This window comes from Sinohyriopsis cumingii, chromosome 1 (genome assembly GCF_028554795.1).
Source record: "Sinohyriopsis cumingii isolate HCF-2022 chromosome 1, ASM2855479v2, whole genome shotgun sequence".
NCBI classification, from domain to species: domain Eukaryota; kingdom Metazoa; phylum Mollusca; class Bivalvia; order Unionida; family Unionidae; genus Sinohyriopsis; species Sinohyriopsis cumingii.
In genome coordinates, this window is record NC_142961.1 from 154,357,567 (window position 1) to 154,379,746 (window position 22,180).

The 22,180-nt window shown below is 34.5% G+C and overlaps 1 protein-coding gene across 2 annotated transcripts in view; it reads left to right on the forward strand.

The window, feature by feature from the left end:
- The first annotated feature begins 512 nt into the window (after positions 1 to 512).
- LOC149808193 (uncharacterized) overlaps positions 513 to 22,180 on the forward strand; it is a 110,786-nt gene continuing 89,118 nt past the window's right edge. For both annotated transcript variants that reach the window (XM_089974509.1, XM_089974518.1), the window contains exon 1: positions 513 to 622. In XM_089974509.1, coding sequence (XP_089830635.1) covers positions 574 to 622 — 49 coding nt within the window. In that variant the 5' untranslated portion in view covers positions 513 to 573. The remainder of the gene's footprint in view (positions 623 to 22,180) is intronic.

Below are 22,180 nucleotides of genomic sequence, written 5' to 3' on the forward strand. Positions count from 1 at the left end.
GACCAATGAAGGAGGATTTTACATAAAGATAGTTTACTGGTAATGCTACTATTTACCGTATGGCTGATGCATAATATACGATAATGGCATGACACTTTTGTTATGGTCTTAGATCTATAACCCAGGAATTTTGGATTGTACATTCGCTCAGCACTGCCCTTTCATATTCCTGTACTCATAACCTCCTTCTACATGTCATGCAAGGTCAAGGTGATTGTAAAGTGAAACATATACATTGTATTTGTATCAGGCCAGGTAGCATTCGAGACATAATTCTTGGCAAACTATTGTTTGCTGTGTAAATTTAATTTTTACACATATTATCTGCTAATTTATTTAATATGGTCATATTGTTAGCAATTGTTTGTTGTTAATTTCATTTTATCATTTACGGTTATAATAATTTAACAGTGTGAGCTGTGAAACAAGGCTTACATATATGGTATGTCACTTACACATGTACGTATATGGTATGTCACTTAGACCTGTCAATTGCATTTAAGCTTGTTTGATACAAAAAGCTTCTCTCATACATCTGCACAGCTTCCATGTGAAGAGTACTTTATTGTGACCATGGATTTAAGGAGTGGATATATAGCAATCCTAATGGTTTATGTAACATGTGAGTATATTTTATTTCATTGTCTTTTGATTATAAATTTTAATTCTATTCAGATGTAAGACTGTAATTCTACTGATTTAATTAATCACTTGTTAATACTTTGTGAAATCTATATAAATTTTCAAAATTTGTCATTCTTGTAACTTGTGTCATTCATTTCTTATATCTATTATATCTTTTGTCTCACTAACTAAATCAATTACATATGTACACAGAATTTTCAGGTATGTATATATATATATATATATATATATATATATATATATATATATATATATATATATATATATATATATATATATATATATATATATATATATATCACCAATAACATACCTGTTACTATTGCATAGGTGGTGCTTTTCAGGGAGGAAACTACCCCAACCATATGATGAAAATTTGTCCTCCCATTAAGGTGAACCAGAAGATTTCTGAACATTAGAACACCCCACACAGTCTTGCCTATGTGTGATGCTCCTTGATTCTTTTCTCAGTTGACATGATGTAATGCCTATATTGTTTACATTGAAGGTTTGACATGATGTTATGTCTATATTGTGTACATTGAAGATTTGACATGATGTTATGTCTATATTGTTTACATTGAAGATTTGACATATGTTATGTCTATATTGTTTACATTGAAGATTTGCCACCGCTTCATGGGTCAGCAGGAGAATTTACGATACTCATGTGTATATATTCTTTGTAGACCCAATCGAGTTTTATCTCTGGTAATTTAAGCTTTCTTGAGCTATATTAGTATTCGTTCCATACATGTGATGTATGGCTTTGTACTTTATTCTTATTATTGTACAGAGATGTTAGTGATTCAAATTTGGATGTACATTTTTCTAGTTAATCATGGGTATTTTGATTAATTTTTACTATCCATGCACAAATTGTTGTCCGTGGACTCACCTTTATCCATTTTATTGGTCATTCCAAAACAATTCACAGTACCCATGTCATGAATTGTGCTACTTTTATACACGGTAAGCAGTACCCATGTCATGAATTGTGTTACTTTTATACATGGTAAGCAGTACCCATGTCATGAATTGTGCTACTTTTATACACGGTAAGCAGTACCCATGTCATGAATTGTGCTACTTTTATACACGGTAAGCAGTACCCATGTCATGAATTGTGCTACTTTTATACATGGTAAGCAGTACCCATGTCATGAATTGTGCTACTTTTATACACGGTAAGCAGTACCCATGTCATGAATTGTGCTACTTTTATACATGGTAAGCAGTACCCATGTCATGAATTGTGCTACTTTTATACATGGTAAGCAGTACCCATGTCATGAATTGTGCTACTTTTATACATGGTAAGCAGTACCCATGTCATGAATTGTGCTACTTTTATACATGGTAAGCAGTACCCATGTCATGAATTGTGCTACTTTTATACATGGTAGGCAGTACCCATGTCATGAATTGTGCTACTTTTATACACGGTAAGCAGTACCCATGTCATGAATTGTGCTACTTTTATACATGGTAAGCAGGCCACATACTACTATTTTTCCTTTATGTCACATGCTCAGTTACTGTACACAGGTTTTTTTTTATTATTACTTGTTTCTGATATCTTTCCTTGATATTTCCGTTTATTATTAGGAATCATAACCTACTGGCTTTTTGCCAATTTAGTATCTCCAAACATTCACAAAGTCTGGTTGATTTGATTATCATGTTTTTCCATCCTGAGCTAAAAATTGCTTTCTTGTACGCATCTAAATTTGTGAAAACACCCAAGTAATGTGACACGATTCATGCTTTACCTTGTGCTTTCAGTTGCACAGGATGTGTCTTTTTGTGTATAAAAATCTTCTTTTCAGCTTTTTATACTGGAACATGTCATAGCAGGGTATGGGCTGGTGTTGTCACAGAAAATCCCCCTGGGACACACACCCAACTTCCTTTTCTTACACATACTCCAAGAGAACAGATGGTTGTCCATTCTGCAGCTAATGGTAAGACTAGTCTTGGATCTTGTCAAGTGTAGACATACCTACAAAGCGAGGAAGAAGGTTCCTGGGCTCACCTTCCACGAAGACTCTGGAGTCCTTAGAGGAAAATGCTAGATCAAAACTATAGTTTTGCATGCTGACCTCTTTTTAGTAGCCTTGTTCATCTTGCTGAAACTGGAATCTCTGTTGCCAAATGGCTCTTTATTGTTTGTCTGAAGCAGTGGCAAAAATGTCTCTTCATGTATCGTCCTTGTCTGTGGCCTTGTCATGTGAACTTCATCTCCACAGGGAGCACAGTAAGAACCATCTGGTGGAGGGCTCATCTCTTCCATGGCTACTCAGGATTTGAGAAACCAATCCTTGTGTCTACTCATGGCTTTTTGAAACTGGTTAAAATGATTTCAAATCATTCTGATCACCCTTTTGAATGCTGTGCAGTCACAATCAAAGCGGCAACCCCTTTTCAGAGCTCCTCCCCTGGCAGGTGTTTCCTAGAGGTGCAAACCTCAAAGGCCCAGGGAGGAAGTTTGCAGGCCCTTCCCTTTTTCCTAAGTACATGGATGAGCAGCATTTGAGAAGCATTTCCTCTGTTACAAAGCATACCTCTTCTGTTGGTTCCTATTGGCACAAGACTAAAGCTATTTTCAGGGGACTGGTCATGTGTAATGGTTGATGACTGGGTTCTTCCTATCATAAAAAATGGCTAACAAAATTGGTTTCAGGATCTGCTTCCTTTAGTAAGGTCACCCATTTTCTTCCACCAGCTAAATCTAAGCAAGAGGTTCAAACCCTTTTCAGAAGGATGTGATAAAAGACCAATCATCAGCCTTTTACTCATGGATTTTCCTGCTTCCCAAGAGAAGGGGAAAGTCCTGTCTTATTATCAACCTATCTGTCCTAATCAGATTTCTGCTAGTGGAACCATTCAAGGGTTATGGGAGTAGTTGCAGCCCAATTAAAGTCACTTGTGATCCCAATCTTTAAATATTTCAGTGATTGGTTGATCCACAGTTTGAAGCCCTCAGACTAGATCAGTTTCTCAATGATTGGTTGAGCCACAATTTGAAGCCCTCAGACTAGATCAGTTTCTCAGTGAGAGTAAAACCATGTTGTCAGCTCATCTTTTTCTTTTTCAGCTGGAGACCTTTAACTTGGCAGCAGATAATGTTTCTTCTTTTGACAGTGTTGAACTGCACAGGGACTCATTAAATGTTCTGATTTCTATAGATAGCAATTTCAACTTTCATCTGATTTGGTGGACAATTTAGTAATGTTTTTGGGCCAGTGTCTCCATGCAACCCCCCCCCAAACTGCACTCCTACCTGTTCGCAGATTTATGATGGGGCATGGGGCACTCATCTATAGCCAGAAATGTGATTATTCATGGTTCATGGTCCTCTCTCCACATCAACAATTTGGAAATGAGGGCAGTGTTCTCAGCCCATGAAGGGTGCATCTACCATATAAGAGTTTGCTGCATGATGGTTTCCTCAGACAACATATTGGTGCTAAGGTACTTAAGGAGGCAAGGAGGCGCATATGCAGCTTCTCTCTATGTGGAGGTTTGGAAGCTCCTTAGCTTTCAACTTAAAGAGGAATTACCCTCCAAGTTTGCCACATTCCTAACAGAAAGAATATTTTGGCTGACAGTCAGTCAAGGAAAGGGATTATCCTTATGGAATTGATGTTCCTTGTTCCAGTTTTGGGGGACTCTTGGCGGATTTGTTTGTCATGAAACCAAACAAGAAGCTCCCCTTTTATATTTCCCCACTCACTGACCAGAGGGCCTTGGTGCTTTCAGCCTGAAGTGGGATCATCTGTTTACTGATGGCTCCCCACTGTTCCAAATAATTCCACAGATTTTCCACTTTCACACTTGGCTAATTACAGATGATCTCTCCACAAAGAAAAGTGTTTGATCCAAGTTGTGAAGTGCATCATTCAGTCCAGGAGAATGTCAGTGTCTAATGTGTTAGATGCCAGCTGTAAAATGATTTGTGATTTGGTTGAAAATATGTCACTCCTAGCTGTCACTCTGTCAGTGCGGTGGCTGATTTTCTTCTCTTCCTTTCTGAAGAGAAACAATGATCAGTTTTTACTGTTAAGGACTATCAAGCAGCCCTTTCCAACACTCTCAAATTTTGAAAAGGTCTGGCCATCAGGACAGATTCTTACTTAGCAGATCTGATCAGATATTTCAAGCTGCAAAGAAAAGTGTAGTGTCTTGCACTCTGATGTCTTAATGGCTTTCTTATGTCTTGTTTTCTTCTAATACACTGGCCCTATGGACATTTGGGTGCAGCTTCCTTTGAAAACCTTAACCTCAAGATGGAGTTTGCAAGATGAAGGAATGGGGTTCATGCACTATTTATAGAGCAGGGCTGTATGAATAAGTCAGTTTCTTTTCTTTGTCAAACAGGTGTTTTAGCAAAAAACATATTCCATCAATTGCTGCAGTCCTAAGTGAGATCCCCAGTCTCAGCCATAGCTGTTATTATTACTACTCCTAAATGGATGGTCACATCAGCAATGGGTTTTCACTTGGAGACTTCTTATAATGTTTAGATTGTCCTGAATGCCCAATCTGATGTCCAGTGTCCTTGCAATTATTCATGTCTTAAAAATCTTGTTATTACTACTCCTCCTGAATGGAAAGTTATATTGACAGGGTTTTCTACAGAATTCCTCTTGTGATGTCTAGTTGGTTCTAAATGAAATAATGCTGCATTTACACCAATACAGCCACCACAGTGGCCATCTTGAAGATATTATTATTGTTTCTCCACTTGAATGGATGGTCAAATCAACATCAGGTTTTCATTAATAACATTTTTATGCTGAGTTGGTACTGAATGAAAATGATGCCAATCTAATATACAATATGGCCACCACAACAACCATTTTGAAAAGCTTTTTATTTCTACTCCTCCTGAAGAGAAAGTCATTTCAGCATGGGGTTTTCAGCAGAAGACATTTTTAATGGTATCTACTTGGTCTTAAATTAAAATCATACCAGTCTGATATCCAACTTGACCAACACATTTGCAATCTTGAAAAATCACTTTTCTTCACAGATGGAAAGTCAGATCAGCATTGGGTTTTCAGTTGGTAGTAAATAGAAATGGTGCTGAGCTGATATCCAATACTGCCACCATGGCAGCCATCTTGAAATTTTTGGAATGTTACTCTTAAACAAAAAGTCATATCAGCAGTTTTCAGCAGAAGACTTTGTATGGTAAAGTTGGTCTTAAATAGTTACAGTGCTGATCTGATAAACAAATACGGTGACCACAGCCAGCTGCCATCTTGAAAATGTTATTGCCACTGCTATAACAACATGGCGTTTTCACCAGATGTCTAATTACATACAATATCTACTTGGTCCTGAATGAAGATGGTGCTGATCTGACTCAAATATGGCTGCCACAAAATAAACAAATTGAAAATCTTGGACTAATTCTCCAGAATGGATGGTCATATCAACTAATGTCTGTCCTGAATGAAAATGGTGCCAATCTTACTTGCAGTATGGCTGCTGCAGTGGCTAGTTTGAAAATCTTATTGCTCAAGAATATCAGAGATAGTTTCAACGCAGGTAAAACAGCAGTCTTGAATTACTAGAAGTTCTTTCTGAAGAGCATCAGTCCCTTCTAGGAACTCTTGTCGTAAATCTAGAACTCACATGCTTTAGATTTGTCCAAAAATATTGTTGTAAATCTAGAACTCACATGCTTTAGATTTGTCCACAAATATTGTCGTAAATCTAGAACTCACATGCTTTAGATTTGTCCAAAAATATTGTCTAAATGTTTTGTTGTTGTTGTGGGTTTAACACCATTTTTCAGCACATGATAGACTTTACATGGCAGCCAGTATAACTGGTTAAGGAAGAACCTAGGAAAACCCTGGCAAGAACCATTGACCCACATACAGACATAACAGAGTCTGAGTCTTGAACCAAAGTGGACTGTGGTGAGATGGCATTGGTCAGTAAAGGTGTGTGCTTTAGACCATTCTGCCACCTGGTACCTTTTTGTAATAATAAAATAAAATAACACATTGACATTATCTGACCATCACATAATGTACAATGTTTTCAACATCGTTTCTTTTATTTCCTGTATGATGATTTCAGTTCTTAGATTATGGGAGAGCTGTTCTGTGTCAAAGGGTTTACACAGAAATTGATAATAATCTTTAGGTTTGATCTGCCCTCCATAAAACAAAGTATATGGCTTGCACTCTGGTAGGAAGTACACTACTGATTCTGGAGTCAAAAGGTCAAAGGTTTAGGTCACTGACTGAATCAAGAAAATGTTTTCTGCATAAAAAACATTAGTTCTACTGTTACATGTTTAGGCTTTTACAAAACGTAACAAGAAAAAAGTGAAGACAACCAGCTTTGTAAAGTTTAACAAATAAATTATTTCCCTAGAAAAACAAGGTAAAAATGAGAAAAATAACAAACGGTTCTATGAATCAAATCCAACCATAATCCAACAATTAAAAAACAGAAGTCCTAGTAATAAAAAGTCCTAATGAAACTGAGTTTGAATCCCAATGAGATCCAAAATGGAAGGTGATGACATATGCTGTGGTCAGCATCATACTAATGTGTCAAGTTTTTTGTTGAATCACAGAAAATAATATTCCAGTGTTTGAATTCTGTGTAAATTTCGATAACTGTCCTTGTCCAAGAATTAATTTAAAGCACTAGTATTTCCAGGGAAAATAAACTTGACGTATAAATAAACTGAAGAAAACATTAATTATCCCAAAAACTGGTCACAACATAAAACACTTTAACTTCTCAAGTGCTAAGGCACTAATGACTATTCTTTCTCAAAACATCAATAATTAATCTTGCTAAAATGCAAAACAGATGCATGGATGTGTGTTAATCCTCTGGAAAAAACCTAACTGATACATGTTATTTGTCACATGCTCCAAGTATGGCTTCAATTTCACTTTATGAATCTTACTCTGAGAAAGAATAAAAAAATAAATTTAAATAAAGTTGTTTACTAAAACTCTTACTTATTCTGAATCAAGGTCAGGAACTAGGTTAGCATTAGATACAAAGTTTCTATTATTAGTTGTTTACTTTGAAAAATCAGTCAGAACTGAACTCTATTCTAGTAAATAAAGTTACATTAAAATAGCAAGTAATGGATCCGAATAAAAAAAATGTAAAACTTACAAACAAACAATTAAATCAAATCAAATATAAACTAAATCAAATATATATAACACTACATTATAGACCTAGTTCAAACTTTGTGGATAGCATGCACTTGAGTTAGTAAAAAGCCTATTGATTTTAGATTTTTATTGAATTTAGATTTTTATTGATTTTAGATTTATGTATGGTCATTGTAAGTATAATAAGAAAATAATGGTTGCTGTACAGTGATTTTAGTTCAAGACTAAATACTTTAAGTCTGAGGTTAAAAATTGCCCTAGTTCCTACATGAATGAGTTTTAAACACAAGGCTGGCACTTAATGTACCTTAAGGTAACTTAATATCAAAAGACAACACTGTACAGACCCTTCCAGTGTCTTAATTTTGCATGTATATTTAATTTGATATAAAAAGGCAACACTGTACAGACCCCCATGTCTGAATTTAACTCGATATAATAATTATTATAATAATACTATAATGACTTTATTTCAAGATGTAGCTCATTTGGTCAATGTACCAATCTTCCAAGAGACCTACTACAGTTACATTTGTACAAATATATATCAAAGGACAACACTGTACAGACTCCCATGTCATAATTTTACTAGTATATTTAACTTGATATCAAAGGACAACACTGTACAGACTCCCATGTCATAATTTCACTAGTATATTTAACTTGATATCAAAGGACAACAATGTACAGACCCCCATGTCTTAATTTTACTAGTATATTTAACTTGATATCAAAGGACAACACTGTACAGACTCCCATGTCATAATTTTACTAGTATATTTAACTTGATATCAAAGGACAACACTGTACAGACCCCCATGTCTTAATTTTACTAGTATATTTAACTTGATATCAAAGGACAAGACTGTACATACCCCCATGTCTTAATTTTACTAGCATATTTAAATTGATATCAAAGGACAACACGGTACAGACCCCATGTCTTAATTTTACTAGTATATTTAACTTGATATCAAAGGACAACACTGTACAGACCCCCATGTCTTAATTTTACTAGTATATTTAACTTGATATCATAGACAAACATTTACAGATCCCCATGTCTTAATTTCCTTGTATATTTAACTCCATGCCTTAATTTCCTTGTATATAAAGATATTAAAAATAATTAGATAGTTTTCAGAGAACACGTAATATGAACTGTATGTAATTCTACTATCTACCACTTAAGGGAAGTGTTAGATGCAGGTCACCTTCATAAAAATATATTTTTGTTTGTATTAAAAGTATGAAAAATAATTATATATTTTGTTGATGGAGATTTTTCAAAATCTGTACATATTAAGTAACAGTTCATCTTTACCTTATTTGTATGAAGCAGAATGTTTTTATGTGATTAAATAGAAGTATGGTCAGTGATTTACAAATGTGTTCATATCAGAGTTTTTATGTGATTAAATAGAAGTATGGTCAGTGATTTACAAATGTGTTCATATCAGAGTTTTTATGTGATTAAACAGAAGTATGGTAAGTGATTTACAAATGTGTTCATATCAGAGTTTTTATGTGATTAAACAGAAGTATGGTCAGTGATTTACAAATGTGTTCATATCAGAGTTTTTATGTGATTAAATAGAAGTATGGTCAGTGATTTACAAATGTGTTCATATCAGAGTTTTTATGTGATTAAATAGAAGTATGGTCAGTGATTTACAAATGTGTTCATATCAGAGTTTTTATGTGATTAAATAGAAGTATGGTCAGTGATTTACAAATGTGTTCATATCAGAGTTTTTATGTGATTAAATAGAAGTATGGTCAGTGATTTACAAATGTGTTCATATCAGAGTTTTTATGTGATTAAATAGAAGTATGGTCAGTGATTTACAAATGTGTTCATATCAGAGTTTTTATGTGATTAAATAGAAGTATGGTCAGTGATTTACAAATGTGTTCATATCAGAGTTTTTATGTGATTAAATAGAAGTATGGTCAGTGATTTACAAATGTGTTCATATCAGAGTTTTTATGTGATTAAATAGAAGTATGGTCAGTGATTTACAAATGTGTTCATATCAGAGTTTTTATGTGATTAAATAGAAGTATGGTCAGTGATTTACAAATGTGTTCATATCAGAGTTTTTATGTGATTAAATAGAAGTATGGTCAGTGATTTACAAATGTGTTCATATCAGAGTTTTTATGTGATTAAATAGAAGTATGGTCAGTGATTTACAAATGTGTTCATATCAGAGTTTTTATGTGATTAAATAGAAGTATGGTCAGTGATTTACAAATGTGTTCATATCAGAGTTTTTATGTGATTAAATAGAAGTATGGTCAGAGATTTACAAATGTGTTCATATCAGAGTTTTTATGTGATTAAATAGAAGTATGGTCAGTGATTTACAAATGTGTTCATATCAGAGTTTTTATGTGATTAAATAGAAGTATGGTCAGTGATTTACAAATGTGTTCATATCAGAGTTTTTATGTGATTAAATAGAAGTATGGTCAGTGATTTACAAATGTGTTCATATCAGAGTTTTTATGTGATTAAATAGAAGTATGGTCAGTGATTTACAAATGTGTTCATATCAGAGTTTTTATGTGATTAAATAGAAGTATGGTCAGTGATTTACAAATGTGTTCATATCAGAGTTTTTATGTGATTAAATAGAAGTGTGGTCAGTGATTTACAAATGTGTTCATATCAGAGTTTTTATGTGATTAAATAGAAGTATGGTCAGTGATTTACAAATGTGTTCATATCAGAGTTTTTATGTGATTAAACAGAAGTATGGTCAGTGATTTACAAATGTGTTCATATCAGAGTTTTTATGTGATTAAACAGAAGTATGGTCAGTGATTTACAAATGTGTTCATATCAGAGTTTTTATGTGATTAAACAGAAGTATGGTCAGTGATTTACAAATGTGTTCATATCAGAGTTTTTATGTGATTAAATAGAAGTATGGTAAGTGATTTACAAATGTGTTCATATCAGAGTTTTTATGTGATTAAATAGAAGTATGGTAAGTGATTTACAAATGTGTTCATATCAGAGTTTTTATGTGATTAAACAGAAGTATGGTAAGTGATTTACCAATGTGTTCATATCAGAGTTTTTATGTGATTAAACAGAAGTATGGTAAGTGATTTACAAATGTGTTCATATCAGAGTTTTTCATATTTTAAATAGAAGTATGGTAAGTGATTTACAAATGTGTTCATATCAGAGTTTTTTCATATTTTAAATAGAAGTATGGTAAGTGATTTACAAATGTGTTCATATCAGAGTTTTTTCATATTTTAAATAGAAGTATGGTAAGTGATTTACAAATGTGTTCATATCAGAGTTTTTTCATATTTTAAATAGAAGTATGGTAAGTGATTTACAAATGTGTTCATATCAGAGTTTTTTCATATTTTAAATAGAAGTATGGTCAGAAATTTCCAAATGTGTTTGTGTCATACAGAGTCTTTTCATCCTATGACACAAAAGTTTGGTAAGAGAATTCACTGTGTTTGGATCAAGCCAAGTGTTACATAGAAGTTTGGTTAGGAATTTCCAAATATGCTTGTATCAAGCAAAGCATTTCCATGTGATTACATAGAGGTATGGTCAGGGGTTTTCAGATGTGTTTGTATCAAGCTTTTTGTATACTGTGTTCTGGGCCTCTGCTACCATCCTTTTTTAAATCAGATGCCATTCCTTTCTTATTGCTCCCCCCTGTAACATAAATATTTTTTTGAGTTCTGATATTATTTGATTTTTCTGTGTTGCTCAAGTTTTCCTTATGTCCAAGCTCCAAACAGCAGATTTACAATTAGAGTGTGACCTTTCCATTATTTTTTTCTCTTCTTGATTTAGGGCTCTGTTAGATCATGTTTTATTCTTTCTCACACATTCCTATTCCATCATCTACTACTGGTATACGTTATTATCACTTTAAAGCATTAGCAGGGAATGTTTCTTGTATTGTGTTTGAAAAGTTTTCTGTTCTGGAAAAAGATCAACTTAAATAAATGTTTTTACCACTTTAGTATTTTTCCAGCTATGTTCCACAACTTCTTTGAATTGGTGGCTACCTTTTTCATGAAGTACATTTTATTAAACTTGAAAAGTAAATTTTTTAACACTATTTAACAAAATATGTGGAGTTTTTTTAAAGAAATTACTGAAAAAAGATATGGACTTTTTCAGTGAATTACTTGAAAAATGCATTTATGTGTTTTAATAAATTACTTGAAAAATACATGTCGATTCATTTTTTTGAAATGTAATGATGTGTTATTCACTGGTGTCATGTAAAAAATATAATGGTCATTAATGTGATATTGATTATTTCATCTAATAAACCTTTTTCAGTATGTTTATCAGGTTATCTAAAATCATAGCAAAAATAAACTAGTTTCGACTATTACTAAACAGTTTTCATTCTGTATCAATGTAAAATGGAACTGTATATTTTGTTTTGTTTGCAACAATTTCTCTACTTGTTTAAAAAAATGGAAATTACATATTGTTTTCACTATTAATTCTTCAGTGAATTAATGAAGGGTCATTGTCATGATATTTAATGCTCAGCACAGTTTTATGTACGTCTGACTAAAGACTGTTGGTAAACTTGTAGTCAAGTGACACTTTGTTATCTGCATTCTTATACAAAACACTCAAACAAACAGGAAGAAGCTGTTTCCCTATGATAAATATCTCAATACTGCATGCATTATTTAGGAAAGAGCACTCAGAAACATGTTAATTCTCCTGTGTCCATTCTCTGCCTAGTGTTTTTAATCATTTTAATTATAATAAATCTTGAAAGTCACACAATATTACACAAGGAGTAAAAGATGTTCAGTCTGAGGTATATGATTTCAAGGTGTAGGTGTTGTCTGAAGTACCTGATTAGAATGTGTAGGTACTGTGAGGTACATGATTACAAGGTGTTTGAGGTATTATGACTGAAGTACCTGATTAGAATGTGTAGGTACTGTGAGGTACATGATTACAAGGTGTTTGAGGTATTATGACTGAAGTACCTGATTAGAATGTGTAGGTACTGTGAGGTACATGATTACAAGGTGTCTGAGGTATTATGACTGAAGTATCTGATTATAATGTATAGGTACTGTGAGGACATGATTACAAGGTGTTTGAGGTATTATGATTGAAGTACCTGATTAGAATGTGTAGGTACTGTGAGGTACATGATTACAAGGTGTTTGAGGTATTATGACTGAAGTACCTGATTAGAATGTGTAGGTACTGTGAGGTACATGATTACAAGGTGTCTGAGGTATTATGACTGAAGTATCTGATTATAATGTATAGGTACTGTGAGGACATGATTACAAGGTGTTTGAGGTATTATGATTGAAGTACCTGATTAGAATGTGTAGGTACTGTGAGGTACATGATTACAAGGTGTTTGAGGTATTATGCTGAAGTACCTGATTAGAATGTGTAGGTACTGTGAGGTACATGATTACAAGGTGTCTGAGGTATTATGACTGAAGTATCTGATTATAATGTATAGGTACTGTGAGGACATGATTACAAGGTGTTTGAGGTATTATGATTGAAGTACCTGATTAGAATGTGTAGGTACTGTGAGGTACATGATTACAAGGTGTTTGAGGTATTATGACTGAAGTACCTGATTAGAATGTGTAGGTACTGTGAGGTACATGATTACAAGGTGTTTGAGGTATTATGACTAAGTACCTGATTAGAATGTGTAGGTACTGTGAGGTACATGATTACAAGGTGTCTGAGGTATTATGACTGAAGTATCTGATTATAATGTATAGGTACTGTGAGGACATGATTACAAGGTGTTTGAGGTATTATGACTGAAGTACCTGACTAGAATGTATAGGTATTGTGAGGTACATGATTACAAGGTGTTTGAGGTATTATGACTGAAGTACCTGATTAGAATGTATAGGTACTGTGAGGTACATGATTACAAGGTGTTTGAGGTATTTTGACTGAAGTATCTGATTAGAATGTGTAGGTACTGTGAGGTACATGATTACAAGGTGTTTGAGGTATTATGACTGAAGTACCTGATTAGAATGTGTAGGTACTGTGAGGTACATGATTACAAGGTGTTTGAGGTTTTATGACTGAAGTATCTGATTAGAATGTGTAGGTACTGTGAGGACATGATTACAAGGTGTTTGAGGTAATATGACTGAAGTACCTGATTAGAATGTATAGGTAATGTGAGGTACATGATTACAAGGTGTTTAAGGTTTCATGACTGAAGTACCTGATTAGAATGTATAGGTACTGTGAGATACATGATTACAAGGTGTTTGAGGTATTATGACTGAAGTACCTGATTAGACTGTATAGGTACTGTGAGGTACATGATTACAAGGTGTTTCAGGTATTATGACTGAAGTACCTGATTAGAATGTATAGGTACTGTAAGGACATGATTACAAGGTGTTTGAGGTTTTATGACTGAAGTATCTGATTAGAATGTGTAGGTGCTATGTCTGAGGTACAAGATTATACTAAAGTTACACAGGTTATGTAGGCATTCAGCACCTGTTATTTTCACAATGGGTGTCATTTTTAAGAACTTCATTGATGTATCTTTATAAGGCATTTATTCACTGTATGGATGATCATACATCAATATTACTGAATTTGGATGATCATACATCCATATTCCTGTATTTGGATGATCATACATCCATGTTCCTGTATTTGGATGATCATACATCCATGTTCCTGTATTTGGATGATCATACATCCATGTTCCTGTATTTGGATGATCATACATCCATATTCCTGTATTTGGATGATCATACATCCATGTTCCTGTATTTGGAAGATCATACATCCATGTTCCTGTATTTGGATGATCATACATCCATATTCCTGGAAGATCTTTATTTACACTCCCTGAGAAGTATATAGAGTAAAATCAACGTTAAAGTAAGTGGACATTTTTGGATGAGATGAACAAAAAGGGTGTCATCCAGTACAATCAGAATTGAATGCCATGTGCGGTGATGTCACAAAGAAAGCTACAAATGCTGATAAACAAGTTTAAACTTCCCCATATTGTGACGAGACTAGGTGTGCACTTTTCTTAATCCAGTTTAGTACATGATCACCATTGTAAAGTCCATAGCAATGGATAATTTTCATCTGATTTTCTGATAATTTAGATGCAGATCATTTGATAACAATGGTCTACAATTTTTTAGAAGTCGTCTGCTTTATGTGCTATTTATTATGGATTTTGATGCAAATATGACAGTTAAAACAACTGATTGGCTACTGTTTTGAAGATATTTAAGTTTTTACATTTTATGTGTATGTATATTATGTAGATAGTAGAGTTTTATTCATAAATCGTGAACCTAGGTCTTTTCATTTGTTTATGGTTGCTTTACGTGATAATATTTCACCTTCCTGTTTATGTAACACTTTAAGAAACAGCGCAAGGGTTATATAAATAAAATTTATTTTGAAACAAATGGCAAAAAACTATTATGTATATATAAGTACATGATATAAGTACATGTACATAGTTTAGTCCTTAGTCAGTGTCCACTTGGCACTTCTTGGCTTATCTCTTGTATTCATTAAATGGAGCATATCGTGTCAATGTCCAGCAATAGTCTGCAAGCATTGATGGGGTCCATTTGCCCTGATAGTGTTTTTCCATTGTTGCAACGTCCTGGTGAAATCATTCGCTGTGCTCATTGCTCACTGCTTTGCAGTTCAGTGGGACAAAATATAGATGAGAGTGCAAAAAAATGTATCTTTAGTGACATGTTGCAACCAAGGCTTTTGGGTGCTTTGATGAGGTATTGTACCAACTCACTGTAGGTGCCTGCCTTGTTGTTTCCAAGAAAATTTGTTGTTGCTAACTGGAAGGCTTTCCCTGCCATCTTTTCCTTGCCACACAGTGCATGGTCAAATGCATCATCTCGAAGAAGTTCACGAATCTGAGGAACAACAAAGACACCTTCCTTTATCATAGCTTCACTTAACCGTGGAAATTTTCCAGAGAGGTAATTGAAAGCTGCTTGTGTTTTGTCCATGGCCTTGACAAAATTCTTCATCAGACCCAGCTTGATGTGCAACAGTAGTAACAAAATCTTCCTTGATTCAACAAGTGGTGGATGCTAAACACTTTTTCTCCCAGACTCCAATGACTGTTGGAGTGGCCTGTCTCTCTTGATATAGTGTGAATCTCTTGCACAACTATCCCATTCGCAGAAAAAACAGCAGTACTTTGTGTATCCAGTCTGCAGACCAAACAAGAGAGCAAGAACCTTCAAATCACCACAAAGCTGCCACTGATGTTGGTCATAGATTATGCACCTCAAAAGTTGTTTCTTGTTTTCATAGGTTTCCTTCATATGAACTGCATGACCAACTGTAATTGATTGCAAAACATTGCCATTATGCAGCAAAACAGATTTAAGACTCGTCTTCAGTGAATCAATGAACAGTCTCCACTCATCTGGATCATGAATGATGTTGAGGGCTGCCATCACATCATCAGTGTTGCTGCAGGCTACAAGATCACCCTCCATGAAGAAGAATGAGGCAAGAATTCTTTTTACAGTGGTGGAACATGGAAACCCTAACATCAACTGCCAGGAGATTCCACTGCTGTAGTCTGGGGCCCAGCAGCTCTGCCTTACTCTTGGATAGTTCCAAATCCCTGACAGGGTCATTTAGTCCACCTTGTTGTTACGAGGTGTGGTTTAGAGGAGGAGCAATGGAGAAAATATAGGTCATGTGGCATTGATGGTTCAGGAATAGAAGTTTCATCCTATTCCTCATCTGACTCAAGTGAGAATGATTCTGGTGCATCTTGAACCAGCAGTCCTTCTTCATGGGGTACTGGGCATATAGTTGATGGAATGTTTGGATATTATGAATGCACAGTCCACTTTTCTCCTTTGACACAACTTTCCCAACTGGAGGCTCCATGCAGAAGTAACAATTGCTGATATGATCTGTTGGCACTTTCCAAATCATTGGCAATGCAAAAGGGATATATTTCCTTTTACTGTTCAACCACTGGTGAAGATTTGTTGCCCAGGTGTTGCAGCATATGTGTAGGGCCCACCTCTTGTCCTGATCTCCAGTTTTGCAGCCAAAATAAAGGTGATAAGCTTTCTTAACCATAATGGTTATACTGTGCTTTTGTGATAAAAAAGTTACTTCACCACAAACATAGCACAAGTTATCTCCATTGTTCACACAAGTACGTGGCATCTCTGCTCACACTGGCTAAACAGAAATGTGTCCCTTTGCAAAATCAAACACTTACAAATAAGAGAGTATGACACTGTATGATTTCCATAGCTGATATGGGACAATCTGTTCAGCAGAGTGATGTAAACTCAGTTATGATTGCAACATCCATGACTTCTAGGAATAACATGATGCAATAGCAACATCAGATTACATCATTCATTGTCTTGTATTATGTCTGAGGTAAATAATTATAAGGCACACACACTGGTATTGGTGTTATGTCTGAGGTACATTATTACAAGGCATGCACACTGGTATTTATGTTATGTCTGAGGTAAATAATTATAAGGCACACACTGGTATTGGTGTTATGTCTGAGGTAAATAATTATAAGGCACACACACTGGTATTGGTGTTATGTCTGAGGTACATTTTTACAAGGCACACACACTGGTATTGGTGTTATGTCTGAGGTACATTTTTACAAGGCACACACACTGGTATTGGTGTTATGTCTGAGGTAAATAATTACAAGGCACACACACTGGTATTGGTGTTATGTCTGAGGTGCATTTTTACAAGGCACACACACTGGTATTTGTGTTATGTCTGAGGTACATTATTACAAGGCACACACACTGGTATTGGTGTTATGTCTGAGGTACATTTTTACAAGGCACACACACTGGTATTGGTGTTATGTCTGAGGTACATTTTTACAAGGCACACACACTGGTATTGGTGTTATATCTGAGGTAAATAATTACAAGGCACACACACTGGTATTGGTGTTATGTCTGAGGTGCATTTTTACAAGGCAAACACACTGGTATTTGTGTTATGTCTGAGGTACATTATTACAAGGCACACACACACTGGTATTTGTGTTATGTCTGAGGTACATTTTTACAAGGCACACACACTGGTATTGGTGTTATGTCTGAGGTGAATAATTACAAGGCACACACTGGTATTGGTGTTATGTCTGAGGTACATTATTACAAGGCACACACACTGGTATTTGTGTTATGTCTGAGGTACATTTTTACAAGGCACACACACTGGTATTGGTGTTATGTCTGAGGTGAATAATTACAAGGCACACACTGGTATTGGTGTTATGTCTGAGATGCATTTTTACAAGGCACACACACTGGTATTTGTGTTATGTCTGAGGTACATTTTTACAAGGCACACACACTGGTATTGGTGTTATGTCTGAGGTGAATAATTACAAGGCACACACTGGTATTGGTGTTATGTCTGAGATGCATTTTTACAAGGCACACACACTGGTATTTGTGTTATGTCTGAGGTACATTATTACAAGGCACACACACTGGTATTTGTGTTATGTCTGAGGTACATTTTTACAAGGCACACACACTGGTATTGGTGTTATGTCTGAGGTGAATAATTACAAGGCACAAACTGGTATTGGTGTTATGTCTGAGGTACATTATTACTATGCACACACACTGGTATTTGTGTTATGTCTGAGGTACATTATTACAAGGCACACACTGGTATTGGTGTTATATCTGAGGTACAATATAACTATGCACACACACACTGATATTGGTGTTATGTCTGAGGTACATTATTATAAGGCACACACACTAGTATTTGTGTTATGTCTGAGGTACATTATTACAAGGCGCACACACTGGTATTGGTGTTATGTCTGAGGTAAATAATTACAAGGCACACACACTGGTATTGGTGTTATGTCTGAGGTACATTATTACAAGGCATGCACACTGGTATTGGTGTTGTGTCTGAGATACATTATTACAAGGCATGCACACTGTTATTGGTGTTATGTCTGAGGTACATTATTACAAGGCACACACAGTGGTATTGGTGTTATGTCTGAGGTACATTATTACAAGGCATGCACACTGGTATTGGTGTTGTGTCTGAGATACATTATTACAAGGCATGCACACTGTTATTGGTGTTATGTCTGAGGTACATTATTACAAGGCATGCACACTGGTATTGGTGTTGTGTCTGAGATACATTATTACAAGGCATGCACACTGTTATTGGTGTTATGTCTGAGGTACATTATTACAAGGCACACACAGTGGTATTGGTGTTATGTCTGAGGTAAATAATTACAAGGTGTAGGTACTATGTCTGAAATAACTGATTACATGACATGGGAGGAGTTATCGTCTGATGTACCAGATTACACAATAGTACATGTTATTCAACATAACTTTTTAACCTACCGACTGAACATAATGTGATTAATATAATTTATTCCAATACATCCATCATACTCATGATTTATTTCCATATCTTGAATATGGAGGTTCTCTACAGTTTTATATTTTGCATAGGGTTAGATTTGTTAAGAAAAAGAATTGTCCTGGTTTTTCTCAGTGGTTATACTATTCTGGCAGTTTAATAGAGACCTTGTATGTCTTAGGTATTGTTAAAAGAACCTTTAATTCCCTTTGTTTGGTGTATTATTAATGGTGTAATATGTGTTATAGAGTATACAGCTTGGCCTTACTTCAGGTATGCACCTAGAGAAAAAAAAACTGTTTGCTCCATGCACTAATAGTCATATTCACTTCCTGGACTTCAGAGGTAAATTCTGGAAAAAAAGAGTCAATAACCTTATTTTTTTTACATTTTATATACTTCATAATTCATTCATTGCACTTTCAAAAGCTGGTATTGTCTAGTCAGCCAAAATTTGATTTTCCCATTTTAATAACTGCTAAAGATAGTGTACTTTAGACTAATTCAAGCTCATCTTTGGATCATATGGAAGCAGTCATTTTGGTTAGCTGTGTCTTTTGATCTTGCAAAATGTCTGCAAGTACAATATCCAAGGAAATTTCAACCATAGTACATTAAAGTAACATAGAGGTATGCCAATTCTCTCAGTTGTACATGTTGCAGATGCAAACAACTTTACCTTACACCCACCTCTCTCTCAGAAGTTTATAATTTCTGTATGGCACCTCCAATAGAACTTATTCAATACATTTTATAATAAATAAGCACTCCCATAGTATCCTCAGCATGACTACCAGTATGTCAACATATGACTACAAAGACCTTACATGGATTGGCTTCTCTTTATCATAAATGTAACTTTAAAAATATTAAAAATGTACATATGTATGAACTAAGATCCATCCTAAAGAACAAGCTATATATATATACCTAAACCAAATTCACAATTTTATAAGAACAGATTGCTTTTTCTGGAGCCAAACTATGGAATTCCATACCACCTTATATAAAGTCATTGATTGATACCAAGCTTTCATAAAGATTCTTAGTCAACATCTTCAGATATGGAGGTGCTCTACAGTTTTTTATTTCGTATGATTTTGTTTAATTCTCTACTACTACTCTTTAAAACATTGTTATATCATGTACTCATCTATCTTTATTTAATTTAGTGATAATCTCATGGCCTGTTGATCCAATGTTATATAATGTCGTGTCATCTGCAGACATGTTGGTGATAGATAGCTCAGTGTGATATGGTAAATCATTGATGTACAGCAGAAAGAGTAATGGGCCAGGAACTGATCCTTGTAGAACACCTAACTTTATCAGTTTCTTGTCTGAAAGTTTATTTAAAATAGAAACTTGTTGTTGTCTGCCTTCAAGATATGTTTGAAACCAAGTTATATCTGATGAGCTTTTCCAGCAGGATTTTGTGATTTACAAGGTCAAAAGCCTTTGAAAGGTCAAGAAACAGTGTGCCTACTAGGTTACCTTGATCTATTGCTGTTAACCAATCATCCACCATGTTGGTTAGTGTAGTCTGGCATGAATGTCCTTCTGGAAGCCTGAATGTCATGAATGCAGAAAATTCAATGATTCCAGATAGTTTCTAAATTCATTACAAACATGTCTTTCTAAAATCTTTGAAAGTGATGATAACATTGATATAGCTCTAAATTTATTCATATCAGAAAGATTTCCTGTCATGTATTGGAGTAACTTTTGCCAGTTTTAGCCTGTTTGGAAAAAAGACCTGTGGAAATACTTAGATTGAAGATATATGCAAGTGAAGCTGCAATTAACTGAGATGAGAGTACCAGTATTAGGAATTTTGGACTGACATTATCCAGACTAGTAGCTTTTTTTGACAAAAAGTTTGTCTAATTCATTTAAAATACATTCAAGACTTATTTTAGGTACTTTTAAAGCACTCTTCTTTGCTAAGTTTTGAAGAAATATGTGCATTTAATTAATCACTGGAGAATCTTTTATGAACTGTGACATCCACAAGCTTTTGATTTATATTCACAAAGTAATCATTGAGGGCATTTGCAATTTCAAGAGGTACTTGCTGAATATGACCATTTTCATCACAAACAAATGTAAATCACAGGTTGTTGATAGGTTTGCCCCTCAAGTCGATGAAGGTTTTCCAGAATTTTCTATAGTTCTTTTTTGTAATACTCTCTGATATTTCAGTGGAATAATAAGTTTTCTTTGCCTTTTGAATCAAAGAATTGACTCTGTTTCTCCATAATCTGTAATTGTCAGTATCTTTTAATTTATGAAATCTATCCCATGTCTTAATAGCATTCAGTATATTACCTGTAATCCAGTATGGTTGATTTTGCTGTTTAACTCTCGTGAAATTAATTTGAGCACAAGTGTTCAGGCTGTCAATAAACATGTCAATCCAGATGTCAACAGCATCAGATGGGTCATCAAAAGATTCAATTACTGACCAAGGGATATATTTCAGTTTTTTAAGGAATATTTGTGAATTGATCTTTTCATTGTTTGATACTCTATATATTTGTGATGATAAATTTTATTTTCTTGACTTAATTTTTGTGTACTGTATATAGGATAATGATCACTTATGGAATATTGGGAAATTGCAAATTTTATGGTATTATCAGCATTATTAGTATAGATGAATTATTGGTAGTGTTTCAGATACCTCTGTTATCCTAGTAAGTACATGAATTAGCTGTTGATAAGTCAGGGAATTCATGGTTTTAATTCACCTTTGATTGGTGTCATAAAGAAAATTGTAATTGAAGTCACTCAATAAACATATCTCTTTGTTTTCTATATACAGAGTTTCAAGCTTATTTTGAAATATAGTATACCACATTTTGTCAGCGTTTGGTGGTCTGTATACATAGCCTAATACAAATGGTTT